The sequence below is a fragment of the Bufo bufo genome, chromosome 5 (genome assembly GCF_905171765.1).
Source record: "Bufo bufo chromosome 5, aBufBuf1.1, whole genome shotgun sequence".
Classification (NCBI taxonomy): Eukaryota; Metazoa; Chordata; class Amphibia; order Anura; family Bufonidae; genus Bufo; species Bufo bufo.
In genome coordinates, this window is record NC_053393.1 from 509,531,764 (window position 1) to 509,546,560 (window position 14,797).

Consider the following 14,797-nt stretch of genomic DNA (forward strand, 5'->3'; position numbering starts at 1 on the left):
GCAATGGATGGCACCATGCTTGGCAAGCTGCGAGGAGGCTGCAGCGCTTGCAAGATCTTCTTCTTCAAAAGCTAATCTGTGGGGGTGCCAGGAGTTGAACCCCCACAGATCTCATATTGACGTCCTATCCTGAGGATAGGTAATCAATGTATACATTTTGGAGAACCCCCTTTTAATGTGCCCCCCCCCCCCCCCCCCTCAAGTCAGTCACCTCTCCTGACATGTCTGCTTTAGTAAATACTTGCATCCCCCATAAAATAATTCTGAAGCATCTTCCCTTTAAACTCTGTTCCTATTATTCCTCATGGAAATATGGGCATACATTAACGACTGAGTGCGATCATCTCCCTTGACAAATACGGGGTCTGCACACTCGGGTACTGTCCACCCATTGATGGCCGTGAGATTGTCTACGTACAAATCCTGTTGATGGGGGAATGGCAACTCTCAGTTGTTAAATTACTCGTTTCCTGGAGGAATAACAGAGCCGCACAAAGCAGAGTTGTCTTTACAACTGTTACTGAAATAGACAAGTCAGGAGAGAAGATGGGGGTCCTTCCTCTTTCAAAGCGGAACTCGCTGAAATCTGCCCAATATGACCGTCCCTCAGACTTTATTCGGCCGGGGGGTGCAGTGACTTGGGTTTTGACTGCTGTAGTAATTTCTAGACGAGCAGAGTGTATATATGTGATGATGTTGAGATCTCTGTTTATTAACTGTAGACAGCTGTACAGGAGGAGAGCACAGTAGAGTCTCAGCCAGTGCCAAACATAGATCATTTACTCAGCAACATTGGAAGGACCGGCCTGTCCCCTGGAGACGTATCAGGTAACTCTTGCCTGCGCAGGCGGTGTTCACCCGCAGGCTAGCCCAGCGCTCTCTTCTCTTACCCATAGGTTCTTAGGGTCTTACGAATGCTTCTTCCATACTGTATTCTTGCTTTATATCCCTTCAGCCTTCTAAGACTCCTGATGCTTTTGACTGTGAAGGATAATTTCACTCGAAGCGGAAGAAAAGAAAAAAAATCCATTTTCAGATGCATTTCCTCCATTTTTGACCCTGCATTTTAGAGGATCACTATTTTACTATATCTTCTTTGATAATTCTAAAGGGGTATTTCCATCGTCCGACATGGATGGCGTATCGCTGGGCTAGGCCATAAATATCACATAGGTCCAGCTCTGGGACCGGTTCCTGTCTCCAGAACGGAGTGAAGAAGAGAGCACCGCGCATACACCTGTGTGCTCCCCATTCACTGCAATGGGAGTTAGCTGCGCGAGCGCGCTTGGCTATTTTCGAAAGTCAAATAGCAGTGAATGGAGAGCGCATCATGCCTGCATGGCCCCTCTCTCTTCACCTTTATGGGACTGTCTGAAGTAGCCGCGCCAGTTTACGGCACTCCCATAGCAGAGAACAGAAGGTAGCTGTGCATGCTCGGCTGCTCTCCCTTCACTTCAAGGGCCTGTTCTGGAGGTAGGAGCAGGTCCCACATCAACGTCTGCGATGGAAATATCCCTTTAGATCAGGGATGCCCATCCTGTGGCCCTCCAGCTGTTGCAAAACTACAACTCCCAGCATGCCCAGGCAGCCTAGAGCAAGGCATGGTGGGAGTTGTAGTTTTGCAACAGCTGGAGGGCCACAGGCTGGGCATCCCTGCTTTAGATTGTTCAAATTTCACTTTGTGTTGGTTGAGCTCTGCAGATGTCGCTGACTTTCTCTGCTACTGATCAAGAAACAGCACCACACCTCTCCATGGGCTGTGTCTGGTATTGCAGCTTGGCCCTGTTTACTAAAAAGCGGATGAGCTGCACTACCTGACAGTCTATGGACAAGTGTGGCACTGTTTCTGGGGGGAAAAAAACAGACCCTAGACAACGCCGTTAAACGGGCCCCTCCTGACATGCCTGTGTTAGTGAATGCTGTCATGAAATGACACTTTTACTTTAGACCTGTGTTGTGCCATCCATCTGTTAGATCTGTGGGTCTGCCTGCACAGTCTGATACCGGACACGTGTATGGACAAACAGACTGGTAACACCCAGGTGTAAGGCTACAAGGGTACAACTACTTTGCGACATTCAGGTCACAGAAAAGTCGCACAACATTTTTTTTTTATAGTGGTAGGCAATGGTGTCGCATTGCGTCATGTGTCATACTGCAACCCGACAGTTGCTTGAAAATCCTACTTGGATGGATTTTTTGCGACTGTCGTGTTGCAGTATGACACCGTTGACTATTATTATAAAAAATGTTGCGCGACTTTTATGTGACAGGAAGTCGCGCGGCACATGTCACCATGTAGCCCTAGCCTAAAGAATACAAGGATTTTCTAAAACAGACCTGTCAGGAGAGGTGTTTACAGCTACACACAAGTACATACACACACATACACGTACCTACACACAGTCTTAGGGTCCATTTACACATCCGTGTGTGTTTTGCGGATCCGTAAAACACGGACACCGGCAATGTGCGGACCGCACATTTCCTGCACTAAATAGAAAATGCCTAATCTTGTCTGCCATCGTGGACAAGAATAGGACATGTTCTATTTTTTTCGGGAACGGAAATGCGAACCTGGAAGTGCGGGTCCGCATTTCCGGATCCGGGCAGCACATCGTGCAGCCCCATAGAAATGAATGGGTCCGCAATTCCGTTCCGCAGAATGCGGAACAGAATTGCGGACGTGTGAATGGACCTTTAGAACAGAAGAAAGAAAGACTTGCGGAGAAATGGTATACATAGTTTTGGGTGGAATTATCCTCTTATCAGCTGCCATTTAGCGGACTCCCGCTGTACGTTATCTGCACAGCATTTATGGTATACGATACAAAGTATAGGTTTTCTATTACTAATAATCCTGTGTGCCAGTGCAAGTTATTTTATATGTAAATGCTTCAGGATGTAATGTACTGCATGGTTCCGAATACTGATCAGCTTCTAAAGCAGTGCTGTATGGCTGATAAATGGAATATTACCCAGAAAGGACTGATAGGATAATAAAGGGGAACGCACTCTTACCTGCCTGTTCCCATGCTTGCACTGCTCCCACCTGGAGTCTTTAATCCATACATTGATCACAGAATGAGATGCTGACCAATCGCCAAAATTGGGAGACTCTATTTCTCCCTGCCACAAGACAACCGCTTGGAGGAGATTGGAAAGATTGGCGGTGGCCACTGATTGAAACAGCCAAGCACAGCAAGAATGGCGCAGCCGGGCGTATTCTCGATCTCTGCTCCATCCAAATTCCTTCTAGCTGTTCTGGTGATCAGTGGTGGGATCCCAGCAGTCAGACCCTCAGCAATCTAGCATTTATCACCTATCCAGTGGGCAGGTGGTAAATGCTTTAGACTTGAATATCTATCTAAGGGTCCATTCACACATCCGTATGTGTTTTGCGGATCCGCCAAACACGGACAACGGAAATGTGCGTTCCGCATTTTGCAGACCACACATTGCCGCTACTATAATAGAAAATGCCTAATCTTGTCCGCAATTGCGGACAAGAATAGGACATGTTCTATGTTTTTTTGTTTTTTTTCGGGAACGAAATTGCGGACCCGGAAGTGCAGATCCGCATTTCCTAATCCGGGCAGCAGCACATCGTGTGGCCCCATAGAAATGAATGGGTCTGCAATTCCGTTCCACAAAATGCGGAACAGAATTGCGGATGTGTGAATGGAGCCTAAAGGGGGGCATCCCATGAATAACATCAGCATGGGTCCAACTGCTGGGACCTCCACTGTTCCCCCGTTTGAATGACATGGCGCTCATGCATGTCTGCTATCTGCAGCAGCCACGGTGCTGAATGGAGTGGTAGCAGAGTACAGCGCCATGATGCTGAGTGAAGTGGCAGCAGACATGCCTGACCCGCCGGTCCATTCAAATAGGGGAGCATGGTCTTTGGTGGGACATCTCCTTTAGGCCCCCTCTGCAGGCTGTTACCACTTACATGCCTTTCAGATGATTCAAGTTTTGATCGATTCCCGGCTGTATCTGGTATGGCAGCTTAGCCCCATTTACACAATTATGGTCCGCTGTAATACCATTAATGGACAGGAGTGGTGCTGTTTATGGAAAAGCTGAGGTTTTTTTTTGGGGGGGGGGGGTGTTTCTAGTCCTAGTCAAGTCTGGTAATTGGATCAAAATCCTGTCTTACAATGCTGCTTTAAATCCTGATCTTTTAATTTCAGTGTGAATGCCTTTCCTAATCGGAGTCGGCCATTGTGTAGACTGAAGCGGCGTTCAGCTCATGATTGTTCTACCACCTGAAGGACGGCAATGTTAATAAGTTGCATTTTCATGAATGTCGCTTCTGTCCACAAAATGGCGTCCTCTGAAAAGTGTAACTACAGCTATGACACGTGTACTAAAGTTACTCTCCCTTCTGTCTTTCCACTTGCAACCTGTTCCTCGGCTAAGTACTAGTATCACAGGCGCTCTCAGCAAATTTTCCCTACCTGCTATTGCACTAACCAAGCATGTTCTACTGCATCATAATCCTTTATAATACACAAGTCGTGGAAATGCCGCAATTGCGGTCTGTATACAGACAGTGGGGTGTCATAGCGTGATGTCATAGCTTAGAACAGGGTGGTGATGTCATCACTTCCCCTCTTGAAAACTTGTGTATCATAAGGGCTACTGCACTCCCTACTGTAAACGTTCTCGGACATCACCCGGGATCTCTGTGACCGGTATTAAGCGAGCGGCTCACCGCCTCTTGCTTTTATTCGTTTGCTGAAATCCTTTCGCAATCTTTACACTAGAGTGTGCGCTAACCCATATCTCTCGACATAGATCTTGGTTTCCGAGGGCTTTTTTGCTTTTGTTTGTTTTGTTTCCTATCTTTACTGTACCAACATATCTATACTGATGTGTAAACAGGCGAAATGGGAGGAGTCTATCACACAGTGATGTCACTAGTGGATTCTGTGATGTCACTTATGGACAGCTGGAACTGTAGGAAGAAGGAGGATTGCTGCCCACATTGTAGCTGCCTTGTCTGCAGAAATCCCCGATTTTTGTGAATGGACTTTTATATTTTTCAACTTTTTTTACATTTTATTTTTATTTATTTATTTTTTTATAAAATTTGAAAATCATTTAAAGAAAACCTGCACTGTACAAATTTTTTTTTCCTGCTCAGCGTATTTTATACAGATCAATGCTACTTTCTTAAAAGTCTTTCTGCCGTTTCTTGTTATTTCTGAAGCAGACCCTGAGGAGAGATAGCATGGTATGGTCCACTAGTCTTTCTAGTCACAAGCATTAGCCATGTGTCTATAAGGGGTGTGGCATGGGGCTTAGCTCTCACATTATTTACCTGTGTAGAAAAACTACCATTCCAATTGACATTGTAGAACCTGCGGCTAGCCCCCTTCTACTCTCTTTATTCTCGTCTAGCCTCAGTTTTCTTTCCCTACAATTGATTATTTGGTGTTCATTCCTCATTCCATAACAGCGGTAGCCCAGTCTAGTGACAGACCCCTATAGAATACCAGATACCGAATTTTTGCTGCTCGTCAGCATCGATTGCTCATTAGCTCAGCAATCAAAAACACAAAAAATAAAAATCACAGTTTGAAATAAATGTTTAGTCCCCCTGTGGATTGAGCTTTAAGGGATGCAGATGGTAGAGTAGCCTCTTACTGTAGATCAGAGCGCCTAGATGGGTTTTCTTAAATGTCAGTGTTTTATTTCTTTTGTTATTTTGAAGAACAGGGTTCCTTGCCATTCCTCTCATTGAGCTGGTTCTGCCTACAATTCACAGCATCCTTTCATGGCGGTGGCTTTCTGTGGTGAAGCTTGCATCTTCTGTGAGCTATGACTATCCCCTTTGTTTTTCTTTTGCTTTGACACATTTTGTTCTGTGCTTGTCCTTTCCATGAAGCCTAGCATTATTTGTCGCCATTGCGTATCTCATCCAACACCACTGACATACGGCTCTTTCTGTTTTTTATCCTTTATGGTTTCCTTCAACAGATTCCGCTACTAGTGACTCCGCAAAATCTAAGGTATGTCTCATTTCTTCTCTGTATATGCTTTTATATGTGGTCTTCACATAGCCCCCTTAACTGATATTGGCCTGAAATACTGGTTGTCACACAGACTTCCTAGTCCTTGCTGCGACAAGTCTGTTCTGTCCTCCACCCAAACTATTGCCAGCTACAGAGAATGTACATTGATGGCCTATGGTTAGGATTAGAGATTACCTAATTTCTTCAGGTCTGATATGGCTGTATTGACTGTCTGAAAATTTTTACCCTGAATTGAATCAAAAAGTGCTCTGATTGCCTGGAAAGGTCTTTCTTTCTTTTGCTCGCTGTTTCTCGCTTGCTGTGTGTGTGTGTCTGTCTCGCTCGCTGTGTGTGTGTGTGTCTCGCTCGCTGTGTGTGTGTGTGTCTCGCTCGCTGTGTGTGTGTGTGTCTCGCTCGCTGTGTGTGTGTGTGTCTCGCTCGCTGTGTGTGTGTGTGTCTCGCTCGCTGTGTGTGTGTGTCTCGCTCGCTGTGTGTGTGTGTCTCGCTCGCTGTGTGTGTGTGTGTCTCGCTCGCTGTGTGTGTGTGTCTCGCTCGCTGTGTGTGTGTGTCTCGCTCGCTGTGTGTGTGTGTGTGTCTCGCTCGCTGTGTGTGTGTGTGTGTCTCGCTCGCTGTGTGTGTGTGTGTGTCTCGCTCGCTGTGTGTGTGTGTGTGTCTCGCTCGCTGTGTGTGTGTGTGTCTCGCTCGCTGTGTGTGTCTCGCTCGCTGTGTGTGTGTGTGTGTCTCGCTCGCTGTGTGTGTGTGTGTGTGTCTCGCTCGCTGTGTGTGTGTGTGTGTCTCGCTCGCTGTGTGTGTGTGTGTGTGTGTCTCGCTCGCTGTGTGTGTGTGTGTCTCGCTCGCTGTGTGTGTGTGTGTGTGTCTCGCTCGCTGTGTGTGTGTGTGTCTCGCTCGCTGTGTGTGTGTGTGTCTCGCTCGCTGTGTGTGTGTGTCTCGCTCGCTGTGTGTGTGTCTCGCTCGCTGTGTGTGTCTCGCTCGCTGTGTGTGTGTGTGTCTCGCTCGCTGTGTGTGTGTGTGTCTCGCTCGCTGTGTGTGTGTGTGTCTCGCTCGCTGTGTGTGTGTGTGTCTCGCTCGCTGTGTGTGTGTGTGTCTCGCTCGCTGTGTGTGTGTGTGTCTCGCTCGCTGTGTGTGTGTCTGTCTCGCTCGCTGTGTGTGTGTCTGTCTCGCTCGCTGTGTGTGTGTCTGTCTCGCTCGCTGTGTGTGTGTCTGTCTCGCTCGCTGTGTGTGTGTCTGTCTCGCTCGCTGTGTGTGTGTCTGTCTCGCTCGCTGTGTGTGTGTGTCTCGCTCGCTGTGTGTGTGTGTCTCGCTCGCTGTGTGTGTGTGTCTCGCTCGCTGTGTGTGTGTGTCTCGCTCGCTGTGTGTGTGTGTCTCGCTCGCTGTGTGTGTGTGTCTCGCTCGCTGTGTGTGTGTGTGTGTCTCGCTCGCTGTGTGTGTGTGTGTGTGTCTCGCTCGCTGTGTGTGTGTGTGTGTGTCTCGCTCGCTGTGTGTGTGTGTGTGTCTCGCTCGCTGTGTGTGTGTGTGTGTCTCGCTCGCTGTGTGTGTGTGTGTCTCGCTCGCTGTGTGTGTGTGTGTGTGTCTCGCTCGCTGTGTGTGTGTGTGTGTGTCTCGCTCGCTGTGTGTGTGTGTGTCTCGCTCGCTGTGTGTGTGTCTCGCTCGCTGTGTGTGTCTCGCTCGCTGTGTGTGTGTGTGTGTCTCGCTCGCTGTGTGTGTGTGTGTCTCGCTCGCTGTGTGTGTGTGTGTCTCGCTCGCTGTGTGTGTGTGTGTCTCGCTCGCTGTGTGTGTCTCGCTCGCTGTGTGTGTGTGTGTCTCGCTCGCTGTGTGTGTGTCTGTCTCGCTCGCTGTGTGTGTGTCTGTCTCGCTCGCTGTGTGTGTCTGTCTCGCTCGCTGTGTGTGTGTCTGTCTCGCTCGCTGTGTGTGTGTGTCTCGCTCGCTGTGTGTGTGTGTCTCGCTCGCTGTGTGTGTGTGTCTCGCTCGCTGTGTGTGTGTGTCTCGCTCGCTGTGTGTGTGTGTGTGTCTCGCTCGCTGTGTGTGTGTGTGTGTGTCTCGCTCGCTGTGTGTGTGTGTGTGTGTCTCGCTCGCTGTGTGTGTGTGTGTGTCTCGCTCGCTGTGTGTGTGTGTGTCTCGCTCGCTGTGTGTGTGTGTGTCTCGCTCGCTGTGTGTGTGTGTGTGTGTCTCGCTCGCTGTGTGTGTGTGTGTGTGTCTCGCTCGCTGTGTGTGTGTGTGTCTCGCTCGCTGTGTGTGTGTGTGTGTCTCGCTCGCTGTGTGTGTGTCTCGCTCGCTGTGTGTGTCTCGCTCGCTGTGTGTGTGTGTGTGTCTCGCTCGCTGTGTGTGTGTGTGTCTCGCTCGCTGTGTGTGTGTGTGTCTCGCTCGCTGTGTGTGTGTGTGTCTCGCTCGCTGTGTGTGTCTCGCTCGCTGTGTGTGTGTGTGTCTCGCTCGCTGTGTGTGTGTCTGTCTCGCTCGCTGTGTGTGTGTCTGTCTCGCTCGCTGTGTGTGTCTGTCTCGCTCGCTGTGTGTGTGTCTGTCTCGCTCGCTGTGTGTGTGTCTGTCTCGCTCGCTGTGTGTGTGTCTGTCTCGCTCGCTGTGTGTGTGTCTGTCTCGCTCGCTGTGTGTGTGTCTCGCTCGCTGTGTGTGTGTGTCTCGCTCGCTGTGTGTGTGTGTCTCGCTCGCTGTGTGTGTGTGTCTCGCTCGCTGTGTGTGTGTGTCTCGCTCGCTGTGTGTGTGTGTCTCGCTCGCTGTGTGTGTGTGTCTCGCTCGCTGTGTGTGTGTGTCTCGCTCGCTGTGTGTGTGTGTCTCGCTCGCTGTGTGTGTGTGTCTCGCTCGCTGTGTGTGTGTGTGTGTGTCTCGCTCGCTGTGTGTGTGTGTGTGTGTCTCGCTCGCTGTGTGTGTGTGTGTGTGTCTCGCTCGCTGTGTGTGTGTGTGTGTGTCTCGCTCGCTGTGTGTGTGTGTGTGTGTCTCGCTCGCTGTGTGTGTGTGTGTCGCTCGCTGTGTGTGTGTCTCGCCTTGATTCTCCCAAATTTGATTTAGGTTGAGTTTCAGAATTTTAGAATTGATTTGCTCCTCTCTAGCTAGGATCGATAATCAATGTGATCGGTCAAGTTGAGTCTAAAGCTTGAATAGAGTGCGGCGATTCCCCCATCAAGTACACCTGCCCTTTCAGCCTGCTGACCTGTAAAAGTTCCTGGGTGTCTGACGCTATGCTCACCTTCACGATACATACTCCCATTCCAGCGCTTCCCACTTCCCCTGGTGATCTCTACTTCCTGGTCCAACTTGGAGCACAGGAATTGACCGTTCTGCCAATCAGACTACAGCAGTGATCCAGCACAATCGATTGGCTGATTAGTCATTTCCTGTGTGTCAAGAGAGACCAGAAAGTAGAGACCAGTGGACAGCCCCGTTCAGTTATTGCTGCATGGCAGTTTTTGTTACTCCATTCCCAGTCTTGTCATATTGATGCATCAAAGTTGAACATGTAGTTTTGTAACTTTTGGGTGAAGTTTTCTGCTGGAAGTGTAGGGATAGGTTGTATGTATCCCATTGAAGTGCATTAGGTCACACAAATTGTGAGTATTTGTGGAACCTATGTTTTTGGTCTACCATGTTTGGTGGGAGTAATATAATTCAAATTATTGTAAACATCTAATGCATGTAAGTAATCATTGATTCTCTCCTTTTTTTCAGGGTTCTTGGGGATCTGGAAAAGATCAGTATAGCAGAGAGCTGTTAGTCTCTTCTATTTTTGCTGCTGCCAGTCGAAAGCGCAAGAAGCAAAAAGACAAGGTTCAACCAAGCAGTTCTGAGGATGAGCTGGACAGTGTATTTTACAAAAGGGATCTCTCTCCAATTGAAACACGAACACTAGAGAGTAGCAAAAGTGAAACTCCAAAAAATAACAACATGCCTCTAAAACCCAAAGCACTGACACTGAAAATAAATACAGAAAATCTAAGCAAAAATGAATTGAATGCATGTATGGATGTAAACCCCAGGAAGGACAGTACACCTTCTGATGAGCCAACTACTCCTTTAAAGCTCAATAGTTCTCCGGACATGAGAAAAAGACTGAATGTGCAGTCTGAGGACAAAAAAATATTCCCTTCCCAGGAGAGCATGTCTGATTCAGGAACTGTACTTAGCACTTCATCCCAGGCCTCCACACATCGACCAAAACCTAAAATCATCATTAGCCCCGATATAAGAAGCAATGACTTTCTGACTGCAGAGGTGAGCTCCATCACCTCAGACTACTCTACAACATCATCAACGTTATACACGGTTGGGCTGGAACCAAACCTAATAAACCATGAGGTTCAATCCGTAGCGGAAAGCAAAGGTGATGATGCCGATGATGAAAGGAGTGAATTGATAAGCGAGGGCAGGCCAGTGGAAACGGACAGTGAAACAGACTTTCCAATGTATGCTTCAAGCAATGTATATGATGGGCAAAATCAGGGGACGGTGGAAGAGTTCTCTCGGAGTAGTCGAAGGAACTCTGAAGGAAGTGCCAGTTGCACTGAAGGAAGCTCAACTCCACGGATGGACAGCCGACGTTTCAGTTCTCATAAACTCATTGAATGTGATACTTTATCAAGGAAAAAGTCTACACGACAAAAGACTGACAGTGAATGTTCAATTGAAGGCAAAAATGATGAAACCCCTGCCTCTTCCATTGTTGCAGAGGTGGTCAACAAAGGAATGCTTTCTGGCAAAACAGACTTGCCAATAAAAGGTGAACCAGAAAAGCATGAACTTGGGTGGAGGCTTAAAATAACGGACAGGCTTAAACTGCGCCTTAAAGCTTCTGCCGACGATATGTTTGGAGTAGGAAGTCAAAAAGCACATGCCAACGAAACCAGAAAGAAGAAGAATATAAGGAGGAGGCACACGTTGGGAGGGCAGAGAGACTTTGCCGAAATAAGTGTTTTAAATTCTTGGAGAATCCATGAACCATCTCGCAGTACAGAGAATGAACTTTCTGCTGTAGATCGACTGAAACCAAAGTGTCCATCGCAAGACCTGTCCATCTCCGAGTGGCTTGCACGAGAGCGTTTACGCACTAGCTCATCTGAACTCAGTACGGTAAACCTAGAGGAGTCACCTTTACCAAGCACTAAATTAACAGAGTCATCAACGCCAAATCCACAGACGTCGTCTTCATCCCAAGTCCCCTCCAGTGACGGAACTGAAAATATTTCCAACTTGACACCTCCACAGTCAAGTGATCAATTAAACTGGGAGAGCTACCAGAGCAAGAACAAAAGTAACTTTAGTCCTGCTGTTGACGCTCACCCACATAAGCTTTCTGGTACTCAGGTCGCAAGATCTACCTTCTACCAGTACCTTTAAAGAACTTCAATCTGGTTTTGTTAAGCTCAATTTTTATGTGACTTGAGTCTATCTCAAAGTTGCCGTTGGAACTTGTATTGTAGTATGACAAGTCGGTGAGCTTAAAGCTTGCCTGTATCTTGAGGAAAAAATTCCAATCTATATTGTTCTGTGCCTGATTTATTTTTTTATTTTTAATTGTCTGCAGCCTGTATGAGGGCTGAATTCATTCGTAGGCCCTGTGGAAAGTCTTCAGAGCGGCCACCACAACCCAACCACCTTCTCAATGGAAGTACTCACAAAATTTGAACAAATCGTTTTTGCTTCACGAATGTGCATCATGGCTTCTGTAACCCAGGGTTGTTCTTGTTAGCAGACATTCACTATGTAACAATGTCCCTTTTTTTCTGGGTTGTTTTTTTTTTTAGTCACTAAGAAAAGTGCCTCATTCTGAATTCATCTGGTGTGCTAGGGTGCCATATTGTTACATGCTAATTGGAGAAACCTGTTGTGAACAGAGCATTTTATCAGTTTCCAGATATCATTAAATTTTACCGATTTTTAACAGGTGGACTCAGCGCTTCCATTCGTTGTGCATTCCGGTAGATTCAAGTTTTTATATACCAACTTTTAATACAGTTTTATGTGACTTGAATTTTTAATCTTTCTGTAAGATACAGTAATAACTTAATGTGTATAGAAATATATATATAAATATATATATTACATTGTGTATCTTTTCTTCAGATACCGGATTTGATATAAATGTTGTAAGATAGGCATGTAGATAGTAACAGCTGGGTGAAACTGGTTTCTTTCATTGAAAAGAGTATAATTCTGCATGATGATCTAATACAATCCTGTACATGCCTGTGTGCATAGCCACTTAAACACTGGAAATAAAATTGTTTTGGTGATTTTTTATTTTTATTTTTTTTTAAGTTCTAAAAAAATGTATTGAATGCAAAAAAAATTTTTTTTTTCACACTAAAATTATCAGTTTATTTTCCCCCAAAAAATTTAAGGGTTAATCTGTTAGATCCTGCAAAACATATATATATTTTTTTAAGTTGGAATAATTTTTAAGAACGCTCCTTCCACTAGATATTGATACATACTTGTTATAGTGCCTTCTGGGGTTTCTTTAATCCACTTATGTCTCCTTTGCTGACTTGCACAATAGCAGAAATCGCACTACATTGCATGAGCACAGGAGGATCCAGGTGATGAAACTGAGCATGTGTGACCACAGCACACAGTAGGTGGACATTCAGTACTGGGGGCACCATAACTGGTGTATAACTGCAAAATGTACTCACTTGGTGCATTTATTTTAAAGGTATTATCCTATGACTAATGTAAAAAATGAAATTCGGAGATCGTGTAGTACATGACAATCAAACAAAGCTAGATCAAGCCCTGCACCTCACATGGATCCAGAGATCTCCACATTCATTGCTCTGCTAGATTTATATCCAGCTGACAGCTCAAGGGGAGTGTCTTTTCTGCTGCAGCTCAGGGGGCGTGTCTCAGCTCTCCCTATCACAGCTCAGGAGGCAGTTGAAAAATGATATAGAGCATGTGCGACCATCTCAGTGAGCAGGACAAAGAAATGAGGGGGGAAAAAACAGCAGGTGGCGCTATACAGATACATTTTATTGAATAACTCAATGGCTATGCAAAATTTTTAATTACATGCAAATACAAAAGTAGTCAGATCCAGGTGCTGGGACAACTCCTTTAAATTATTCCAATTGAAAACTTAGTGGGACATTCTTGCTATTCCTGCCTCAGATGTACCAAGTTTATCACAGTGCACTCAGTGTATGATGATTTGGTGGATGGGTAGATCCTTTTGTATAACTTTACACCAATTATTTATTGGCTTATTTTGCGCCAGAATCTTCATCCATATTATCACATTTCATGCTACAAAAGCCACTTATCTTTAAAGGGGTATTCCCATCTCAGACAATGGGGCGCTAGGATATGCCCCATTGTCTGATAGGTGTTGTTCCCACCGCTGGGACCCGCACCTACAATAAGTTAGGATATTGCTGTCTGCCCCATAGAAAAGAATGAGAGCATGGGCTGCGCATGCGCGGTGCCCTCCCATTCACTTCTATAGGAGCAGTGATTGGTGGTGGACGGACCCTCCAGCCACAGTGCTCTCCGCTTTGTTCTTGTTAAAGGTGCTGGTCCCAGCGGTAGGACCCACACCTGTCAGACAATGGGGGCATATCCTAGCGATATGCCCCCATTGTTTGAGATGGAAATACCCCTTTAAGCCACAGCCATTGTCAAGTAAAGCACAGTGGATTATTTTTGGCTTATTTGGTCTAAAACTTAAGGTGCATTTTCCACCAATTTATAGGTATAATCGCATTAATAAATGAGGCCAATATGCATTGACTGATCTTACAGAATAAATTAATATTCATAGGCCATCCCCATTAAAGAGGTTATTCAGTGATAAGTATCTATTGCCGATCTCTTATATTATAAAAATGAGTGTCTGTCTGTTCTTTATGTGCGACCAAACGACTGGACCGATCTTCACCAAATTTGGCACACAGGTACATCAGGTGTCTGAGAAGGTTTCTGCTCTATAGGATGTACCGTTCCTGAGATTCCGAAAAAAATGACCTGCATTAGCCAATACAAGCCTGTAAGTCTTTGGCCTCTTTCACACAAGCGTGACGGATTAGCTCCGGATGCGTTCAGTGAAACGCGCACAATTTTGCAAGCAAGTTCAGCCAGTTTTGTCTGCGATTGCGTTCAGTTTTTTTTCAGCGCGAGTGCAATGCGTTTTGCACTGAAGCCCCATTCACGCAGAATATAGAACTTGCTGTGTTTTTCACTTAACGCAGAACTGATGTGTGAAACAAAGACCCATTGAAATGAATGGGTCAAGATTCAGTGTGGGTGCTATGTGTTCACGTCACGCATTGCACCCACGTGGAAAACTTGCTCGTGTGAAAGGGGCCTTTCTCTTAATATCCCAACTGTTATACACACTATCACATGTCCCTCATCAGCCAATAGAAGCTTGCAGGCTCTTAGTCTCCACATACACACAGTTTTACTCCAGGTTTTCATAAAAACAAAGCCATTTTTCTTCACTGCTGTAGGTCCGCTTTAGGCTAGGGCTACACAACGACATGTCGCGCGACAATAAGTCTCATGACACATGGGGCACGCACAACTACACTGATGTTGCACGACAATTTTTATAATGATGGTCTATGGTGTTGCACTGCGACGCATCTTGGATTGATTTTTTGCGACACCATAGCTTATCGTTATAAAAATAGTTGCGCGACACTGGTGCGTCATGTCATGTAGCCCTAGCCTTAAAAGGGCAAGGCGCTGTGAAGGTCATTGTTAAGGGGGCAGGGGCCACTATGAACAGTGAGCTCCACAGCAGCTGCCCT

At 46.3% G+C, this 14,797-nt stretch overlaps 1 protein-coding gene across 6 annotated transcripts in view; it reads left to right on the forward strand.

The window, feature by feature from the left end:
* The window catches only part of ARHGAP21 (Rho GTPase activating protein 21), a 141,667-nt gene extending 129,872 nt beyond the window's left edge, over window positions 1-11,795 (forward strand). For all 6 annotated transcript variants that reach the window (XM_040434403.1, XM_040434405.1, XM_040434406.1 and 3 more), the window contains 3 exons: window positions 723-828; window positions 5,989-6,020; window positions 9,720-11,795. In XM_040434403.1, coding sequence (XP_040290337.1) covers window positions 723-828; window positions 5,989-6,020; window positions 9,720-11,384 — 1,803 coding nt within the window. In that variant the 3' untranslated portion in view covers window positions 11,385-11,795. The remainder of the gene's footprint in view (window positions 1-722; window positions 829-5,988; window positions 6,021-9,719) is intronic.
* The last annotated feature ends 3,002 nt before the right edge of the window (window positions 11,796-14,797 follow it).